Raw genomic sequence first — 21,000 nt, forward strand, 5'->3', positions numbered from 1 at the left:
CCTATGCATGTTTACTCAGAAGTAAGTCCCACTGAGTACAAATGGAGCTTATCTCAGGTATATGAGTAGAGGATTGCAACCTTAGTCATTATTAAGAATAGCTTGTCATATACATGCATGATATTTTTAAACAATCCATATTAGACATCACTACTTAACAGGGGGATATTTATAGAGGATCAGTGCTAGTATTAGACAATCTGGATAAGGTATCCTGAGTATTTTTCAATATAGTGTTTTCTATATCTTCAGTGATTTAATTCTCTCAGCATGAAAACCAGCTATTGGCCTTTATGATCTGAATAACTCTCCTGGTGTTAGGGTCAAACTCATATTGATTTGTTCCCTTGAAGAAATACAGTAAGCCTGTAAAGGGGAAAAAAAGCTGAATTATTATAATGTACATATTATGGGGACATCAAAGCGATAGCATGGCTACAAATTCAGAAGTGTTTGGAAACTTTAGCTAGTGCAAAATGTGATGTCCTTGATGTTGGCCATGTGGGGAGTATTTTAGGGGGCATATTTCTTCTGTATTATTCTAGCTGCAAGGGTAGAGAGAGGAGGGAACAGGAAAGAGATATGGTATTTGCCATTGATGGTGTTCGCTGTCAAGCTAATTGCTACTTCTACATAGCACCGAATTATGGCAGAGAGAACTCTTCTGGAAGACAACAGCTCATGTCATGTTTCCACTCACAGATAAGTAGTGTTGGCCCAAACTTTCGAGATTTGTCTGCTCATGTTATGATAATAGAACATAATAATATCCTTGGACCTGGAACTAATATGCAGTGCACACTTCAAATCCAGCACCTTGGATAGCTCATGCACCTTGGATAGCTCCTTTAGAGTTCTGACTGGTTCTGATTGAAACCCGAAGTGGATTCACCATCCCACTGACATCAGAGCCAATCGCCACTGTTCAAATCATGATCAAGATCCATTTCGTTTATTTTGAAAATCCAGGCTCAGGAATTAGTCGTTATTACGGTGATCTTTATACTGGCCGTATTAGCATCACTAGGCCCAACCTACAGTTTTGCCTGGAAAACCTGATTGTCAATCATTAATGGTTTTTTAATGTCCTGAATTTGCTCTCCAGGCTTGGGAATGAGACTCCCATTAGAATTAGGGGAAGGGACAGACAGACAGGTAGAAGCAGGTTGACAGTTCTGAATTTGGATACAGAGAAGCCCTATTGGGGTGTTATGCCTGGAAAGTAAATACCAACTCATGTAAGAGGTGCAGGGGCTTGTGTGCTGGGCAAGCCCCATCATCCCTGCACATGCCAGCCAATTGCACGTAAAAGCTCCCTTCAGACCTTCCCATTTAGTGCAGGAAGGTTGTGGGTGAAGTGGGCAGGGACAAGGATATTATGGGCGGAACCAGTGTGCAAAACCCTGTGCCCTGTACATGACTGGAATTCCCTGTTCAATACCTTAACAGGGCTAGAGGAAAGGGAGAAAGGCTGTGAACAGAATAGTTGAGCTTTCACTTCCGTGGGTCATGACAAGATCTTCCCAACAGCTACAGGCCTGGTTAACCAGTAAACACCCTAGTTATGGAAACAGCCTGCCATAATGTATAAAGGACACCTGAATTCATTTTATATACCCCTTGATGGAATTTCAGTTTCCCTTTCACAAATGAGTCCACTGAAACAACAGACCATTGGGTAGTCTGAACCAGACCACAATCAGAACAAATTTCCTGATTCAAATCCTTGTGCACATCTCAAGATTCCCCTCAGACTGGAATCCTTCATGTGTCCTTATGATGTTACTTACCATTATGGTGGAACACAGCATCAATCCTCCCTTCAATACCCGGGAAGCCATCTCTTATCTTCTGGGGCTTCTTTTCCATCGTTTGGTGGCTTTCATCATAACTGAGGAAAGAGGGGAGGCATTGGTACATAAACCAACCAATGCTTGAGTCAGCAATGGCTTTTGTCCAGAATCTGCTACTTCGGAAATAAAACTTGTGAACCCCTGTGCCTCCTGTGCCTATTTCCTCACTCTGTTGGAGCACCTCCCTATGGGCCAGTCCCACATTGCTTCAGTAATGTATGCAAGAAAGACCTAGGTGGCACCGCCAAAGGACGCCATTCCTTTCCTAGCCAGGGCTGTCCCGTGAAGGAAGAAGCCACATATTCCCCTGGTCCATGGTCACTACTGCAGCAAGAGGGGACCAGATCAAAAGATGTGATTTCCTCTTAACACTGCTCTGATAATGTGCAAAAAAGGGGGCAGATATTTGGTTCTTGAAATGCATCTAAGTAACAAACAGACCCATTCTTGGGTTTTGTTTTGTTTTTTAAATTGTTCCGTTTTATTAGCATAGTTGTTTTATGAAGACGGACTGTCAGACATAGGCTTTCAGGACAGCCCCAAAGTGCAAACAGCTGCAGTGAAATCTGTGTCCAGTAATTCTATGCACAAACAGGGGTACCCACTTCCTCACATGTTTAAATTTGTCTAAATTTATCTAAATTTGTTTTTAGATATATGTTGCCTGTGTGTGTGCTGTCTGTTGATATGTTTTATGTAAATGGTTTTACACATTATATAATGTATTTTAATGGTTTTTAATCTTTGTGAACTGCCAAGAGCTGTGGGGCAGTATAGAAATGTAATAAATAATGATAATAATAATTTGTGGAGGATGCTCAGTTAGCCCACATGGCTCCATCCACAGGTCATGGAAATGACGGAGGGATCCCAGCGTTCTACCTATTCTATACAACTGAGTTCCTATAGTCCAGGGTGGGTAATGGCTGGGGGCCAATTCCCCTCCCCCCAACCCCCAGAAACCCCCAGGGACAACATCTCTGCCCCTCACCATACTGCCGAGATTTGGCAGCGGTGGCAAAACAAAGCAACAATTTGCCACTGAAATTTCATGGCAGGGCAGCAGGTGAAAAGGGCCAATTTAGCTTTAAGATAAGGCACGAGGGGAGTGCCCAGGATTACGTGTTGCCCAACTCAGCTGTAGGGAGTATCAAGGAGCCCTGAGGCAAAATATAGCTCTCCTTCCAGCAAAGCTGAAAGGGTCGTGGCTCAGTGGGAGAACACCTGCTTACATGCAGACGGTGCCAGGTCCAACCCCCAGCATCTCCAAGTACAGCTCGAAACAGTGGAGGCTGGTGTCTCTGATTTCGGTGGGGCTGTGAATCCATTCTGGATTTCAGTCAGAACCAGCCAGAATGCTAAAGTTGCTATCCATAGTACTGGGCCCTATCCTCCAAAATGGGTTCGGCACCTTGGATAGCTCCTTTAGAGTTCTGGGTGAAACACAATGGATTCACAGCCCCACCAAAAACAGAGCCACCAGCCTCCACTGGCTGCAAAAAATGTCCTGCCTGAAACCCAGGACAGCCATTGCCAGTCAGTGTTGACAGTTCTGGGCTAGATATACAAATGGTCTGATTTAGTAATAAGGCAGCTCCCTATCTTCCTAAGGCTGCTCAGTGGGTGTGTGGATGAGGCAAGCTATGACCTGGTGACTTCCTAAGAGTCAGCACAACATATTCAGCAGTGGAACAGGCTGCCTCAGGAAGTGGTGGGATCTCCACTGGAGATATTTATTTTAGTTATTTATTAAAACATTTCTATCCCGCCCTATATCATTAAGGTCTTAGGGCAGCGTACAGATGAAATCAATTTAAACAGTATAAAACAATAAATAATTTAAACACTTAAAAACATATTAAACAATTGAACAAGCTAATACCAGTCAAAATCTAAAACAATAAAACAGTTAAAACAATGTGCTAGGGAATGCATTAGGCCTCAAAGCCTTTGGTAAAAAGCCACATTTTTACTTGGTGCTGAAACAAGACCAATGTCTGTGCCAAACGGGCCTCCACAGGGAGGGCATTCCACAACCAGGGTGCCACAGCAGAGAAGGCCCTCTCGTGTATGCCTCGTACTGGTGGGACGCAGACGAGGGCCCCTCCAAGAGATCTCAGTTCTCAGGCAGGAATATATAGGGAGAGGTGCTCCCGCAAATATTGAGGTCCCAAGCCGCTTAGGACTTTAAGCAGAGGATGGACTGTCATCCGTCAGGGATGCTGCAGCTACATTGTGCATTTCAGATCCTGCACAGAGCAGGAGGCTGTGAAGTCCCTTCCAACTCTCTGATCCTATGACTTTCCAACTTCAGTTCCCTGTCACTGTACATCAGACATAACTGATGAAATGTTAGTGCTTTGGGATTCTGTGCTTAGCTTCTTTGGACGCTTTCACCGTTGTTCAAATTATATTTGTTTCAGAAACCCAGATCCATTTACTTTTTGTCAAGCAATGCCAGTTGCCACCATTGGAGGGCAGTGGTAAATGTAGAGATGAAATTGTTCTGTGCTATTCAAAGTACATAATGCGATGCAACATGCTATTACTATCTCACAGCACTTCAAAATATAAACAATTATAAATACCCTACACCAGCTTAGAAAATGGCCTTCTGCCAAGGGTTCAGGCAGGTCTGCCTCCAAGGAAGATGCAGGCATCTTCAGAGGTCTAGGGGGTCAAAGGACACATGATGCTAAAAGCATCTTTGCATTTAACATGCAGGTTTTTTTACACATGCAGCTAGCATCAGCTGGGTGAGGGGGGGGGAGCATGGCGGGGGGTTTCTTCCAATGCAAATACTGGCTTGACCTGGATACTTGGCAACTCTGCAATCAAGCCATGCATAGAATTATGCACAGAGTTAGGAAGTCTTTGGTACAGCCATGTCGAAGCAGTAACCTCAGATGTAACATATTCACAACTACAGGCACCAATCCCCTGAGGCTGAACCAGCCTGCCACACTCACGCAGATCATTGCTGGAGAGCAGCCATTACTTCCTCCACATAATTACACCCACAGGCCACGCTGCATGAAGGAGCTCCAGGCATCTGAACAGGCCCATATATGTGTATCTAACTTCATCCACTAGGCAACCCATCAGAAACATTCTACTCTGCAAACTCTCCTGAAATGGGACTTGAACAATACAACTAAATTGTTCCTCTTGTTTCTAAACAGTATCTATCTATCTATCTATCTATCTATCTATCTATCTATCTATCTATCTATACCAGATACAAGTCTTTTCAAGCTGCATTTGATATTATTTCATACCTCCAGTATCTGTCAGAAGAAAAGTAGTATGTCTTTTTCTCATTTGCATTGAAAAATGCTGCATCAATTTTCTTGACATCTTTTGGGAAGCCCAAGCTGTGGATACGCTTGGGATATCCGGGAAGCCTAGAATCTCCTTTCACAACCCAGTACTGGTTGCCTGTAATGAAACAGGCAATGGAACATATTTTAGCTACCACTTATCAATGTTGACACCAAAATATATATATTTGGGAGGGCATGGAAAGTGTGAAGTGTATTTCAGGAGGAGGGAGCATATATGGTGGCAACTTATGAATCACCCCCCCACCAAAAGAGGAAATGTATCACCAAAAGAGACTATAAAAATAGGACACAGGCATGCGTAAAATGTGCATATGCTAATTTTTATGTATAGATACAAATTTAGAAATTATTATTATAATTTGAGCAGAAATACAATAAATCTCACCATAGTCAGACTATGTGATGGGACCCGTGTCCCTGCCTGTTCAGTCTGCTGTCCAGGTGCTAACAGTTGATGGGCAACAGTTCTTACGATTCTTTATCTTTAAAATGAAATGGGACACGACAGCCCTCAAATGGAGGATGCCTTGAAAGTAGGCCTCAGTCTTTTAACTATAGTATGTTGTTATTTCTCAATGCATCGCATTTGCTTTCTTATTCTTTGTTTTATCAACCTACTCCAGTATTCTTGCCAAGAAAACCCCATGGAACGTATCACAAGGCTAAAAGAGATGACGCCGGAAGATGAGCCCCTCAGGTCGGAAGGTGTCTAGTATACTACTGGGGAAGAGCAGAAGGTATTTCCAAGTAGCACCAGAAAGAGTGAAGCGGCTGGGCCAAACCCGAAAGGACACTCAGCTGTGGATGTGTCTGGTGGTGAAAAGAAAATCTGATGCTGGAAAGAACAATATTGTTTAGGAACCTGGAATGTCAGATCAATGAATCAAGGTAAGCTGGAGGTGGTCAAACATGAGATGGCAAGATTGAACATCGACATCTTGGGAATCAGCGAACTAAAATGGACAAGCATGGGCGAATTTAATTCAGGTGACCATCATATCTACTACTGTGGGCAAGAATCCCTTAGAAGAAATGGAGTAGCACTCATAGTCAACAAAAGGGTGGGAAAAGCAGTACTGGGGTACAATCTCAAAAACGATAGAATGATCTCAGTACGAATCCAAGGCAAACCATTCAACATCACAGTAATTCAAGTCTATGCCCCAACCATTGAGGCCGAAGAAACTGAGGTTGATCAGTTCTATGAAGACCTACAACACGTTCTAGAACTAACACCAAAAAAAGATGTCCTGTTCATCATAGGGGATTGGAATGCTAAAGTAGGAAGTCAAGAGTTTTGCAAAGAGAACACCCTGATCATAGCAAACACTCTTTTCCAACAGCACAAGAGGTGACTCTACACATGGACATCACCAGATGGTCAATACTGAAATCAGATTGATTATGTACTTTGCAGCCAAAGATGGAGAAGCTCTATACAGTCAGTAAAAACAAGACCTGGAGCTGACTGTGGCTCAGATCATGAGCTGCTTCTTGCAAAATTTCAGCTTAAATTGAAGAACATCGGGAAAACCACTAAACCATTCAGGTATGACCTAAATCATATCCCTTATGAATATACAGTGGAGGTGAGGAATACATTTCAGGGATTAGACCTGATAGACAGAGTGCCTGAGGAACTATGGACGGAGGTCCGTAACATTGTTCAGGAGGCAGCAACTGAATCCATCCCAAAGAAAAAGAAATGCAAGAAAGCAAAGTGACTGTCTGAGGAGGCTTTACAAGTAGCTGAGGAAAGAAGGGAAGCGAAAAGCAAGGGAGAAAGGGGAAGATATATCCAACTGAATGCAGAGTTCTAGAGAATAGCAAGGAGAGACAAGAAGGCCTTCTTAAATGAACAATGCAAAGAAATCAAGGAAAACAACAGAATGGGAAAGACTAGAGATCTCTTCAAGAAAATCAGAGATATCAAGGGAACGTTTTGTGCAAAGACGGGCATGATAGAGGACAAAGAAGGCATGGACCTAACAGAAGCAGATGAGATTAAGAAGAGGTGGAAAGAATACACAGAAGAACTATACAGGAAAGATCTTGATGTCCCTGATAGCCATGATAGTGCGGTCACTGAACTTGAGCTGGACATCCTCGAGAGTGAAGTCAAGTGGGCCTTAGGAAGCATTACTAACAACAAAGCTAGTGGAGATGACAGTATTCCAGCTGAGCTATTTAAAATCCTAAAAGATGATGCTGTTAAAGTGCTGCACTCAATATGCCAACAAATTTGGAACACTCAGCAGTGGCCACAAGACTGGAAAAAGTCAGTTTACATTCCAATTCCAAAGAAGGGCAACGCCAAAGAGCGTTCAAACTACCATACAATTGCGCTGATTTCACATGCCAGCAAGGTTATGCTCAAAATCCTACAAGCTAGGCTTCAGCAGTATGTGAACCGAGAACTACCGGAAGTACAAGCTGGGTTCTGAAGAGGCAGAGGAACTAGAGATCACATCGCCAACATTCGCTGGATCATGGAGAAAGCAAGAGAATTCCAGAAAAACGTCTATTTCTGCTTCATTGACTACGCTAAACCCTTTGATTGTGTGGATCACAACAAACTGTGGCAAATTCTTAAAGAGATGGGAGTACCAGACCACCTTACCTGTCTCCTGAGAAACCTGTATGAGGGTCAAGAAGCAATAGTAGGAACCAGACATGGAACAACCGATTGGTTCAAAATTGTGAAAGGAGTACGACAAGGCTGCATATTGTCACCCTGCTTATTTAACATCATATGCAGAGTACATCATGAGAAATGCTGGGCTGGATGAATCACAGGTCGGAATTAAGATTGCTGGGAGAATTATCAACAACCTCAGATACGCAGACGATACCACCCTAATGGCAGAAAGCGAAGAGGATCTAAAGAGCCTCTTGTTGAGGGTGAAAGAGGAGAGTGCAAAGCTGGTTTGAAACTCAACATTAAAAAAACGAAGATCATGGCATCTGGCCCCATCACTTCCTGGCATATGGAAGAGGAAGAAATGGAAGCAGTGACAGTTTTTATTTTCTTGGGCTCCAAGATCACCGCAGACGGTGACTATAGCCATGAAATTAAAAGACGCTTGCTCCTGGGAGGAAAGCTATGGCAAACCTAGACAGCATTGTAAGAAGCAGAGACATCACCTTGCCGACAAAGGTCCATGTAATCAAAGCTATGGTTTTCCCAGTAGTAATGTATGGCTGTGAGAGCTGGACTATAAGGAAGGCCGAGCACTGAAGAATTGATGCTTTCAAACTGTGGTGTTGGAGAAGACTCTTACAAGTCTCCTGGACTGCAAGGAGGTCAAATCAGTCAATCCTAAAGGAAATCAACGCTGACTGCTCATTGGAAGGACAGATACTGAAACTGAAGCTCAAATATTTTGGCCACCTAGTGCGAAGAGAAAAGTAACTGGAAAAGACCCTGATGCTGGGAAAGACTGAAGGCAAAAGGAGAAGGGGACGGCAGAGGATGAGATGGCTAGATAGCATCACGGATGCAATGAATATGAACTTGAGCACGCTCCAGGGGAGAGCGCAGGACAGGAAGGCCTGGCGTGCTCTGGTCCATGGGGTCACGAAGAGTCGGACACGACTTAACTTCTGAACAACAACAACAACGCTTCAAGATGGTAAGCTTAAAGTAAAAATGAATAAATACATAATAGTATTACATTTTTGCACACTTACCTTTAAAAAGAAGTGCCTCATCTTTATCATTATTTTCAGAAACTGCATCAACACCAGAGGGTAAAAATGACCAGAATTCCGAAATTAAACTTAAGCCAATATTTGGATATCGGGGGTGCTTCCGCCAGAAATGCCTGAAACAAACATATACATTTATTTCATTTTATGTGTCCACAAAAATATTTCTTTCACCTTGCAGCATCTGAGATAGAAGGCATAACAGTGGCAATTTTCCCATTAGATGGAGAGGGGAGGATTTAAAATAGGAGAAAGGAAAAGACAGGGGAGGTGTGACAGAAGTACCAGAATGAACCTAAGAAGAGGCATACTGGATAAGACCAAAGGCTTATCTAGTCCAACATTCTGTTCCCACAGTGGCCAACAGATGCCTATGGGAAGCCCATAAGCAGGACACGAGAGCAACAGCATCCATGTTCCCCAGCAATTGATATACAGAGGTATACTGGTTATATATAACCATGCTGATGGCTGACAATGCTGTCAGTGAGTGCAATTGGGAGAGTAGGATGTGGCTCGATCATGGGAGATTTTACTCCAGACATCTAAGAGTTCAATCATAGAGTAAGTCATCTATGTTTAAATCCTATTGAAACCAATGGGGCAAGTTAGTTGTGCCTGCCTGAAGTCCCATTAATTTCAATGGGACTTTAGTACAGCTAACTTTGGATTGTTGCTTAATTTTATTTATTGACTGTTAATTTTGGTTTGCGGGGTTCTGTGTTTGCTGATGCTTTTAGCTTGTTAATATGTTTTAATTATTAGTTATTATTCATTCTCCTTTATGGGCATAAAGCTTGTCAAGTTGCAAGCATACCAAGATTTCTCATGCTAGTGGTTTGTTTTTGTTTTTAACCATTTTAGGGTGCAATCCTATGCATGTTTAGACAGAAAAAAACCCTAAAACTCCCAGCATTTCTCAGCCAACAATTGGGAACAGTAAGACTTTTTTCTGTCTAAACATGCTTAGGATTGTGCCCTTAGAGTCTTATTTTGAATCAGTATTCTAAGGGACACTTACTGTGTATTTCTCAGTTCCAAGGGTGTGTGTGTTGGGGGGAGGCTATTATTTCCCTATAGGGATGCTGCTCATGGTTGTTCAGGCTTAGTTCTCACTGAAGCACTAAATGGATGTTTGGTCTGTACCACTTTAGGCAGTAGATGGAAGCACACATGACTGAACACTCTTCTGTACAAAAACAGAAAACTAGCGTATCAGGATGAAAATTAGACCAGATATAGGCTTTGGTTTTTTGTCCAAAAAGTGTCATTTATTTATTTGTATGGAGGAGTATTCAGTCATGTGAGCCCCCAACTGCAGTCTAAAATGGTACAGCCCAAACACAGTTTTGCCACCTCCAGTGAGAATTAGGTCTTATTTGTGAATCCTCAAATAGGGTTAGAACTTGAAGTTTATACTGTCCAGATCCAAGGCCAACTCACTACCTACCGAATCACAACACTGCCCAGTGGTTAATGAACCATCCTTTAACTATTTGTGGGATGGGGATGGATAGGTGCTGAGATACTTGTACGATAGCGATAAAGATTATTAGCCTACTTGTTTTTAAAGAACAGTATTTCTCCCCGAAAAGGGGTGACAGCATCAAATGTCAAACGAGGATCACAAGCTGAAGGTAATGCAGATCGGGTTGGCCTGACAGGTTCCTTTGGCTTGTCATCTTCCACTGGGTCATGAGATGGGTTAGATGATGGTCCTAAAAGAAATTGAGAAGCATGACATTAGGACAGAACAACCTTCTTCATCTGAATAGCCATATAAGCATGCTCAAACATTTACATACATAAACATTTAGATAGAAAGGAGTGCCTATTTCCTTAACTATATTTTGACATGAAATTGGATGAAGGATGCAGGATTTTTAGGACTAGGGATGGGAGAGAAATTAGTTCAGTTCACATTTGAATATGAACTTATCTAATTGCTCACTTTCAACCTTATATGCAAACAGAAACTCAATTGTCCTTTAAAATTTGCACTCTTCCGAATTCTGCCATGGAATTCTCCAACCCAAAAATGTCTACACAAAAAGCGTATATTAGGGAAAGTGCACTTATAAATGCATATATTAGGTAAAATAATGTTCAAAATGCATTATATTAGGCAAAATTGCATACAAAATGCAGGAATTTGGAGAAACATTCACCAAAAATGTGTATGGATTTTTGTGCAAGCTTTTAAAAAAATAAATAAATAATAAATCTCAAACTGGTGTGCAAACAGATGTAATCAGAATTTAAGACTGAAAAATGAGAAACTGGGAGAAACCACAATTATCAGATTCGTCCATCCCTAAGATTCCAGGACTAAGAAAAATGCACTCTTTGGAATGCACAATTAGAACACGTTTTTTAAAAATGTAACGATTGGTCTCATTGATGGCTATAACAACACACAAGAATTTAGTCCAATGGATCATAAGGCCATGGCAGATCTTAAAGTTTTAGAGACACCTGGCAGACATGGGTTAGATTCAGCAAATGTCCAGGAACTAGCCAGAGTGTGGCATGATATGTAGGTTCAAGAAACCAGTATAGGGTTCATGGAGGATGCAAGATGAAAAGGAATATGGCTTCTACTGAGGAAGGTAAGGCAGGCTCAGGGAGCCTGGCATCCAGGTGAGCAGCAAGGATAACACTGTAGTGATGAGAGAAGTGGATGCAGAAAACCTGAACCTGGTAACCATGGGCTCCAGGAGAAAATGAATCCTTCATTAAAAGCCCACTTCCCTTAGAGCACAATCCTATGCGTGTTTAGACAGGAAAAAGCCCTACAATTCCCAGCATTCCTCAGCCAGCCATGCTGGCTGGAGAATGCTGGGAACTGTAGGACTTTTTCCTGTCTAAACCAGCACAGGATTGCACCCTTAGTCTTTCAAAGCTACTTTCTTGCATGTTTGATTATTTATTTAATTGTAAGGCTTACGTGTTGCCTTTCCTACTGAAAAAGGAACACTCTTTGCAATGTATATAAAGAGTATAACAATAGTCAGAACATGGATGAGGCTGCAGTTCTAAGCACACATATTAGGGAATAAGCTCATGGGATTTGACTTCATGTTTAGGATTGCAGTGAACAAAGAGAACATAAAGCAGAACATTAAAAACATAGGAGCAGCAGCATAAAAACCCATCCCATCATAAAGATTTGACGAAGTCCAGCAAATACTTCGGAGTGCAGGAAAGTCTTCCAGTATATATGGTCTTATAGGCCCCTTCCAACCCTACTATTCTATGATATGGAATGTATACTAGGAGGGAGAGACAGAGACACAGAGAGACAGAGATGTTCAGAGATTCCTTAGAAGAGCAAAATATAAAGATCTGAATATATGTGAGGACCCATCCATGAAAACATATCAGTAAACTTCCATTTCACAAACATTGATAGACTACAATATTTTAGATTATTAATATTGTTTAAATTACCATAGAGGTGCTGAATGCCTTGAATATCATCCTGAGAGAGGATGTTTTGACTGTGTTCAGGATAGTTATACACTGGGAACATCACAGCATTAGGATCTTGGGAATGGTAGAGTCCAAGTGAGTGGCCAAATTCATGAGCAGCAACAAAAAACAAGTTAGAACCTAAAAGGAAGAGAAGAAATGCATCATGCTATGGATTTCTATATCCAAATCTTTCATATTGCATAGTAGTTTAAGGTGTCAAGACTGCTTGGTAGTTTAACGTGTTGCTTCCATGCTCCTCCCACAAAATTAGAAGCAGTATCCAACTGTGCCATTCCACTAGCACACATGACATTGCACTAGTGGAAACTAGATTCCGGATCACATACAAGAGCAGAATCCAACTAAAGATATGTCTGCACAAGCAGTTGCACAATGTAAAGATTTGGCAGAGCACTGCTAGTGCTATCTGAGTTTGCAGAATGACGCTGTTGGATACTGCCCATGAATTTCTTTTAAATAAAAATAGGTATGGTCTGTCTAACCATTGTATGGGCCAATCTACACTTATATCTTTTTCTGTTTCTAATAAGGTTTCACTGCTCGTCTTTCACACTACGCAGGACCTGCCTTGAATTGGGACCAGAATTTCCCACTTCTGTGCTGCCGCTTTCAATACCCTGATATCCCCGTATTTCCCATTCACGTGCTCTGCTCTTCCATGTTCATTACCTTATAAAGTCGTAGTCCCCTCCCATGCCTGTCCATGTACGGCAGTGTTTGTATTTTCCTCCTGTCCAATCACAGCTCTAGATGCCCCCATCTGGTCTTCCAGCTACTGATAGCCTAGCTTCCTTAGCACTGGAAGTTTTATCACCACCCAGCAGAAGGCTGGAGGTGCCAGCTCTTGTCTGATCTGGGAAGCTCAGCCGGGTCAGCCTTGGTCAGAATTTTGGATGGGCCACCGTCAGGGAATCAGGCTTCAGGGGGTTGTTCTCTCCCTTGAAATGACACTAACTTTTACCTCCTTCTATCCCCTGCTTTGGCTTTTTTTTTTTAAAAAATTAAGGATCACAACTGAGTGCCTTTGCACATGCTGCCTTCCCCACCCTTCCCCCACATTCTAGCTTAACTGGTGCTGTAATGGTTTCTCGCGGCCCCAATCCTGGGCACTCACTTACTTAAGAGTAAGCCATATTGCACTCAATGGAAATTACTACTGAGTAGACATAAGATTGCCCTGTAAGTGATCTTTTTTTTTTTTTTTAATTAAGGCATTATCTTCAAATCTTCAGATCTTCAAATCTTTGAAGAATAAGGCTTCTCCAGCCTGATTTCCCTGCGCACAAGCATAAATTTCTTCACTGGGCAGTCTTTGAAGATGCAAGCAGCCCCCCTCCCCAACCTGAGTGTCTCCTGACTCTGCATTTCTCAATCGGTGGGAGCAGAGGGTAAAATGCCTCCCTGCAATGAAGGGAGACACCTCTGACCCCCACCCCACCAAGCTCAGAAGCAATGCCCTCTTTTGTTCCAGAGCACCCTGTGGGTCTCAATGGGGCTTACTTGAGGTCTGCAGGCTTACAGGGTGATCTTATGTCTACTCAGTAGTAAGTTCCATTGAGTTAAATGTGGCTTACTCCTGAGTGAGTGCCCAGGATTGGGGCTATGAGAAAACATTACACCACCAGTTAAGCTACTGGGAGAATGGGTGGGGGAAGGCAGCATGTGTAAAGGCACTCAGTTGTGATCCTTATTTTTTTTTTTAAAGCCAAAGCAGGGGATAGAAGGAGGTAAAAGTTAGTGTCATTTCAAGGGAGAGAACAACCCCCTGCTCTGTGCAGGAAGCCTGCTTCCCAGGTGGTCGCCCATCCAAAATTCTGACCAGGGCTGACCTTCCAAGATCAGACAAGAGCATGCGCCTCCAGCCATTTCCTTGCTGGTGATAAAGCTTGAGTGCTGAGGAACCTATGCAATGTCATCTCAGGGACTTTGAAGCTGTGCAGCTTTGAAGCTTCGAAGATGCTAGCAGGCACCCTCCCCAAAGCTGAGCACTGAGTGTCGTTGCCGCTGCCCCTCTTCCTCGCGCTGGCTGCAAAGAGCTGGCATGGGGAAAAAAGCATCAGCAGACACCCCCCAGCCTCTCACCCTGGCCTCCAGCAGGTGGTGGGGGAGAGAAGAGGATAGGTGCCTCCTTCTTCCCTCCACCCCCACATGCTACAGTGGTGGCAGCAAGGGACAAGCTCTCACTGGGCTTTGAGCCCCAACAGGATGCTCGCACCATCCCTACACACACACATATACACACACACACACACACACACACAGAGGGATAGAGGAATAGAGGGGTGGTGGGCAGGGAATCAGCAGAAACAGGGAGAGTTTCTGCTCCTCCAATGAGAGCCGCTGTCTTTAAGAGCAGGAAAACAGCACAGCTCTCGAGTGTGAACCAAGCTCACGTATTCGATCAAGAACTGCAATGGGGAAAATGGATGAGTGTGGATAATCACGTTTTAATGCGAGTGCGTTTAACCTGACAGGACCCCGACTTCGTTGTGATGGCAGGTGCAATGTAGATTGGCCCAATGTTGCTCAGGAGATTATAACAACTCTGCAGATCTCAGGAACATATGGATTTGGCCCAAAGGTAGGCAATGTGGTGTCCTCCAGATGTTTTGGACTACACCTCCCATATGCCTCAGCCAGAATGGCCATACTGGCTGGGGCTTATGGGATTGTAGTCCAAAACATCTGGAGGTCACTAGGTTGTCTACCCCAGATTAGAATATTGCCTAATATAGTAACTTTACAGTTCTTTAAACAGTTAAATGTAGGCTGTGATAAAATTGCCCATATCTATACCCATAAACATATTGTTGCTTATAGTCATAGGCCACTTATAGCTACAGGCCACTTACAGTCATAGGTCATAATAACGGATTGTGATAAGAGCTATCATCATGTGGTGGTAGCTTTGGCCAAATGTTACTGTAAACCTGAGAGTGGAAAATCAACTGAGAGCTAGTGTGGTGTAGTGGCTAGAGTACTGGTCTGAGACCTGTAAGGTCTGGGTTCAAGTCCCCACTCAGATGTGAAGCTCACTGTGTGACTTTGGGCCATTCACTAACTTTCAGCCTAACCTACCTCACAGGGTTGCTGTGAGGATAAAATGGAGAAGAGGAGGGCCACGTGAGCTGCCTTGGGTTCCTTGCAAAGGGCGGGGGGAAGACAGGATAGAAATGTAATAATAGCATAAATAAAGATTCTTATTAATACGTAAGTGTTCCAGCTCTTTGATACAGGTATACTTAACAATAGTGCTTCAATATGGCCAAAGCTGTTATTACGTTTTCCATTTTGTTTTGTTTTTAAGTACCTTCTAAGCCATTGGTCCAGTCTTCATCCTCATCAAAATGGGCATCTCCTCCAATGCCCGTGCTTGGAGCGTAGGCATGGGCGACAGTGCCACCAGGCCCATCAAAAGGATTGAAATCTCCATGCTCTAAACACACAAGACAATACAATAAATATTTTGTCGCCTATTCCCAGATGTGTGCTTTAGCCAGTGAGCTGAATTTTAGCCACTGAGCTGAATTCTTACTTGGTCATTGTGTATTCTTTGTTAAACTTGTCCTTATTCTGGGGTGTGTGCTGATCTCACCCAACGCTGTAGCCCTAGTCAGGTGTTAGCAATCTGTGTACTGTAAACACAGGGGGAAGGGGAGTACGCTAGCATTGTCGCCATTCCATCGCTCCCCACGCGTGAAAGGCGACTTTCTGAAAGGGAGAATCAACTCTATCTGTGGAAGCTCTCCTCACGATGTGGAATTATATACGTAACAGGTTTTTTACCTCTAGAACCAAAAGAGATGAGTATATCTGCATTGCCTTCCAAAACCCTGGTGAATGTCAAAGGTGAAACTCGGCTCCAAACTTTAAAAGCTTTCTCAATGTCTTTGTTCACATCAGTTTTTTTCATGTCTGGTGTATAATTCAGTATCCTTTGAAAAGAATGCAGAACAAATTAACACAGAACTTATTAACAGAACTTCTTAATAGAACTGATTGACACAACAAGTAATAACAGAGGTTATTATTTCAGGCTCTCGATGTCCCTAAAATTGTGAGAATGTCACCTTTAAGAACCTGTGGAGAAAAAAATTACCTGTAGGTCAGGTCTTTCTTTTCCCATTTGGGTTGTCCTGCGAAGAAGGCAAATTGCCCAACATCTGGGTTTCCACACCTTGGTTTCTGAATCGCCTCCAGTGTATTAGAATCCAGATTGCCTGTCACCTCTAGCCCGATAAATCTTTGCATTTCTCTGATTTTTTTTACTATAGGGTCGCTTTTCTGTTTGAAGATGGTTTCCCCATCTGTTGTAAAGTTGTAATATTTCTCTAAGTACTTCTGATAAAAGGAGAAAAAGATGCATATATACACTTGAGTTAATTATCTTACTTGTTGACATTCTAGAATTATGAGAGGCCTCCAGCCAAAGACTGGGCTCATTATTTCCAATCAGTGTGGGAACACCACCTTTCTCAACCCCCTCCTTTTCTTACTTCTACCCCTCTTCCTTTCCTAAGCTCTTCTCTCTGCACTACTCCCTATAGGATCATGGGAGGTCAGCTAATAGCAGCCACAGCAGATATAGCTAGTCCCATTCCCTCTCCTTCGGTGACAACAGAGCAGCACAGCCAGTCATTGCCAGAGGTTTCATCACCACCACTGTGACAAAAACTTTTTAATGCAGCCTTCCCCAGCCTGGCACTGTCCAGATGTTTTGGATTTCAACTCCCATCAGCCCCAGCCAGCATGGCCAATGGTCGGGAATGCTGGGAGTTGTAGTCCAACACGTCTGGAGGGCATCAAGTTTGGGGAGGCTGCTATAATGCATACCAACTGTAGCCAATCATTTTAAAAAAGTTTCACATTGTTCCTGCTGGGAGCTTTTCAGAGAAACGACAGTTTTGTTGCTGACTTCGATGGAATGAAGACTGCATTGGTCCCAGGGCATGGCCTGATGGCACATGAGGCAGCTGCCTTGCTGAAGCTAAGTGGGTCTGGGTTTGGTCAGTGCTTGGAGGGGAGACCACCTGAGAATCCAATGTAACCACCTCAAGTTGCACAATGGAAGAAAGGTGGGATATAAATGTAATAATAAATAAATAAAAACTAGATTTGACACAGATATAAAAAGTTATGAGCAAAAAAAAGCTCGTACATTCCTGTTTCACAGAGTTCTTTAGTAAATTTCCTTTTTGCATCATTACATTTCATCACAATGAACCAGCTACAGCTTCATGTCATACTGGCAAACACTCCAAACACTCATTTTCCTGTATCATTTTTTGAGATTCTAGGCACACGTTCCTCTCAAATTGGATTCCTATCTCATACAATAAAGAGAACCCCTTTCCCTAGTACCAATCCTTCCAAAGCTTATTGTTCATGTTCCCGTCCTAATTCCAAGTTCATTTCAAGTCCTACTGATTTCAACAGGTGAGGGTTAAAACATGTGAAATCAGGGGCCCTTTACTGTGTTATATAGTTATGACATTCTCCATGGTCCCAATCACATGTCCCATTCTCACTGCAACTTATATCACATATGGCATTGCCTGTCCATGCTGTAAAGAAGATCCATATCATGTTTACAACACAGTAATACTATACAATAATGATCAGGAAAAAAGAAATCTCAGTATAGGTTGGATACAGACTTAGGGCACAATCCTATGCATGTTTAGACAGAAAAAAGCCCTACAGCTCCCAGAATTCTCTCGGATTTGTAGGACTTTTTTCTGACTAAACATGCATACGATTGCGCCCTTAGTCATACTTTAAAGTTGAAGTAGACCCATTGAAATCAACTTAAGTACCTTTGATTTCAATGGGTCTACTCTAAGTGTAGCTAAGTCTGGATGAAACCCAGATAGATGATGCAGTCACAGAAAAAAATGTTAGCAAATCAGAGGTTTCCAAATATTTCTAGATGGTAAATTAAGGCTGCGACCTGAAACACCTTGGGTTCGATCCAGGATATGTTAATCACACTGATTTCAATAGGACTAAAGTGTGACTACCTTAGTCTGGCTCTAGCCCACTTACTAAAGAGTAAGCCCTATTGAACACATTGCACTTTGCTTCTGGCTAAACACGTTTAAGATTTCAGTGTAACAGCACAATCTTAATCATGTCTTCTCCAAAGTAAGTCCTATTGAGTTCAATGAATAAATGTACATAGGATTGCAGGACGAGCTGCATTTTCTAAGACCCCACATATTGAACCTATAAACACCAGAACCACTGATTCATCTTCATTAAGGTCCTTTTAATTTATAAGTGAGTTAAATGATTTACATCCAATCACATAAGCACCATTACCTGAATAAGCTCCAACTTTTCTTCTTCGCTTCTTATCGGCAAAGCATAAGAGACGGCCACACACAACAGCAGGAAGTAGGTGCTCTTCATTCTGAATCTTAGTTTCCAAAGCCAGATCCTAGCCTCTGTTTGCTATGTGCCCCTGCTTATATAGCATTTCTGTGCTTCATAAAATAAGCCGTAGCTTGACTCAATTCAGAATATTACCCAATCAGCCTGAGGACACATGGAAAAAACAGTATGTTTTGGCCTGAAGAACTTGACATAGTTTCTTCGCTCTCCACCTTGGCAGATGTTGCAATCTTACATGTTTCAAGTCTAGGAAACAATTACCATCTATGTTCTTCCATCAATTAGCTGTAATGATGCTGACGATATGATTCAGGGTGATTCATCTTTCACTTTTATTCCTCCCCCCCCCCAACTTGATTCATTTTACAAATTATGGGGTACAGGGTGGGCACATATGCACAGCAAGATTCAACTCCGTATGTCACACAATCTGTAATCCAAAGATATGCTTACAAATTTATTTAATTTGATTCATTCCTAGCATGAAATGACTAACATTTTTTAAATGACATGGAACACATAAGCACATGAATAAAACCCGGGAGGAAAATATTTCTAGCTCAACATGACACCAACATATAATCAGACACAGTCAGACGGGGGTGGTGGTGGTGGTGGATTAGTTTTATGAGGTTGCTGCTACTATGAATGGGTCACTGTGTTTTTGCCTTAAAGTGATGCCTGATTTGACAAAATAACATGTTTACTCACTTATTTTCAGTGGGACTTATTCCCAAGTAAGTATGCCTATGACTGTAGCTCTAGTTACTGTGGATGGTTCCCCTAAATTGGGGATGGAGAACTTGTGGTCCTCCAGATGTTGTTGGACTACAAATCCCATCATCCTTACCCATTGGGCATTCTGACTGGGGCTGATAGGAGTTGGAGTCCAACAACATCTGGAGGGATGCAGGTTCTCCTCCCCTGCTCTGAAAGGTCAATCAACCTACCAGATTCTGGGGTTTGGGTGGATGCTCTGCAGAAGTGTGTGTAAGAAACAGCAGACTTTGCAGCTGAAATGGGCAGAGTGAGCAAGAGAAAGATGAGAGAGATTAAATGTGGGGTGCAGCCTTGTGGGATAGAGCATCTCTTACTATCTGGGGAATTTTCCTCCTGCAGTAGGAACACCTGTTCTCTTTCACTTATGCTTTGCTTACATATTTGCAAACAAAGCAAATATTAAAACGATACTTTGAGTCTCTGATCCGAAGGAAGGTAAACTGATGTTGCTGAGGATGCGGACAAGGTGCTTGGCCAAGTCCAATCGACCACTTGTGTGCTTGACCCTTGCCCTTCATGGCTTATTAAATCAAACAAGGAGGGGTTGTCCGGCTGGGTCCAGGAGGTTGTAAATTCCTCCTTGAGAGAGGGAGTGGTGCCTGCCACTTTAAAAGAGGCAGTAATTAGACCACTCCTGAAAAAGCCTAACCTGGACCCAGAGGATGTTAACAATTATAGGCCAGTGGCCAACATCCCCTTCCTGGGCAAGGTGCTTGAGCGGGTGGTTGTAGGACAGCTCCAGGCACTCTTGAATGAAACGGATTATCTAGATCCATTTCAATCGGGCTTCAGGCCTGGTTTTGGAACGGAAACTGCCTTGGTCACCCTGTGGGATGACCTCTGCCGGGAGAAGGACAGGGGGAGTGCGACCCTGTTGATTCTCCTGGACCTCTCAGCGGCTGTCGATACCATCGACCATGGTATCCTTCTGGATAGGTTGTCTGGGTTAGGAGTTGGAGGCAGTGCACTACAGTGGTTCCGCTCCTACTTGGATGGCCGATTCCACAAGGTGGTGCTGGGGGATTATTGCTCTGTGCCATGGCAATTATGCCATGGGGTTCCACAGGGCTCTATTTTATCCCCCATGCTGTTTAACATCTACATGAAACCGCTGGGGGAGGTTATCCGGAGGTGTGGGCTGAGGTGCCATCAATATGCAGATGACACCCAGCTCTACCTCTCTTTCTCATCAAAACCAGGTGAGGCAGTGGCTGTTCTGAATCAGTGCCTGGGCACGGTAATGGACTGGATGAGGGCTAATAAACTGAAACTCAATCCAGACAAGACGGAGGTACTGTTAATGGGTGGTTCGTCTGCCCGGCTAGGTGATATTCAACCTGTTCTGGAAGGGGTTGCACTTCCCCTAAAGGATCAGGTTCGTAGTTTGGGGGTGCTCTTGGATCCAGAACTGTCACTTGAGGCACAGG

General features: G+C 43.0%; 1 protein-coding gene across 1 annotated transcript; it reads right to left on the reverse strand.

Annotated features, from left to right (window-relative positions):
* Positions 1 to 265: 265 nt before the first annotated feature.
* LOC146349450 (stromelysin-1-like) lies at positions 266 to 18,811 on the reverse strand. Its single transcript, XM_084841624.1, has 10 exons — positions 18,722 to 18,811; positions 16,500 to 16,741; positions 16,187 to 16,335; positions 15,711 to 15,836; positions 12,356 to 12,517; positions 10,467 to 10,623; positions 8,888 to 9,021; positions 5,132 to 5,291; positions 1,791 to 1,891; positions 266 to 366 (listed from the first exon to the last, which is right to left on the reverse strand). Exons 1-10 carry the CDS (start codon positions 18,809 to 18,811, stop codon positions 266 to 268), a joined length of 1,422 nt encoding a protein of 473 aa, XP_084697750.1.
* Between the last annotated feature and the right edge of the window lie 2,189 nt (positions 18,812 to 21,000).

Source organism: Heloderma suspectum, chromosome 3 (assembly GCF_057233095.1).
Source record: "Heloderma suspectum isolate Gila_16-S chromosome 3, 16-S_ref, whole genome shotgun sequence".
NCBI classification, from domain to species: Eukaryota; Metazoa; Chordata; class Lepidosauria; order Squamata; family Helodermatidae; genus Heloderma; species Heloderma suspectum.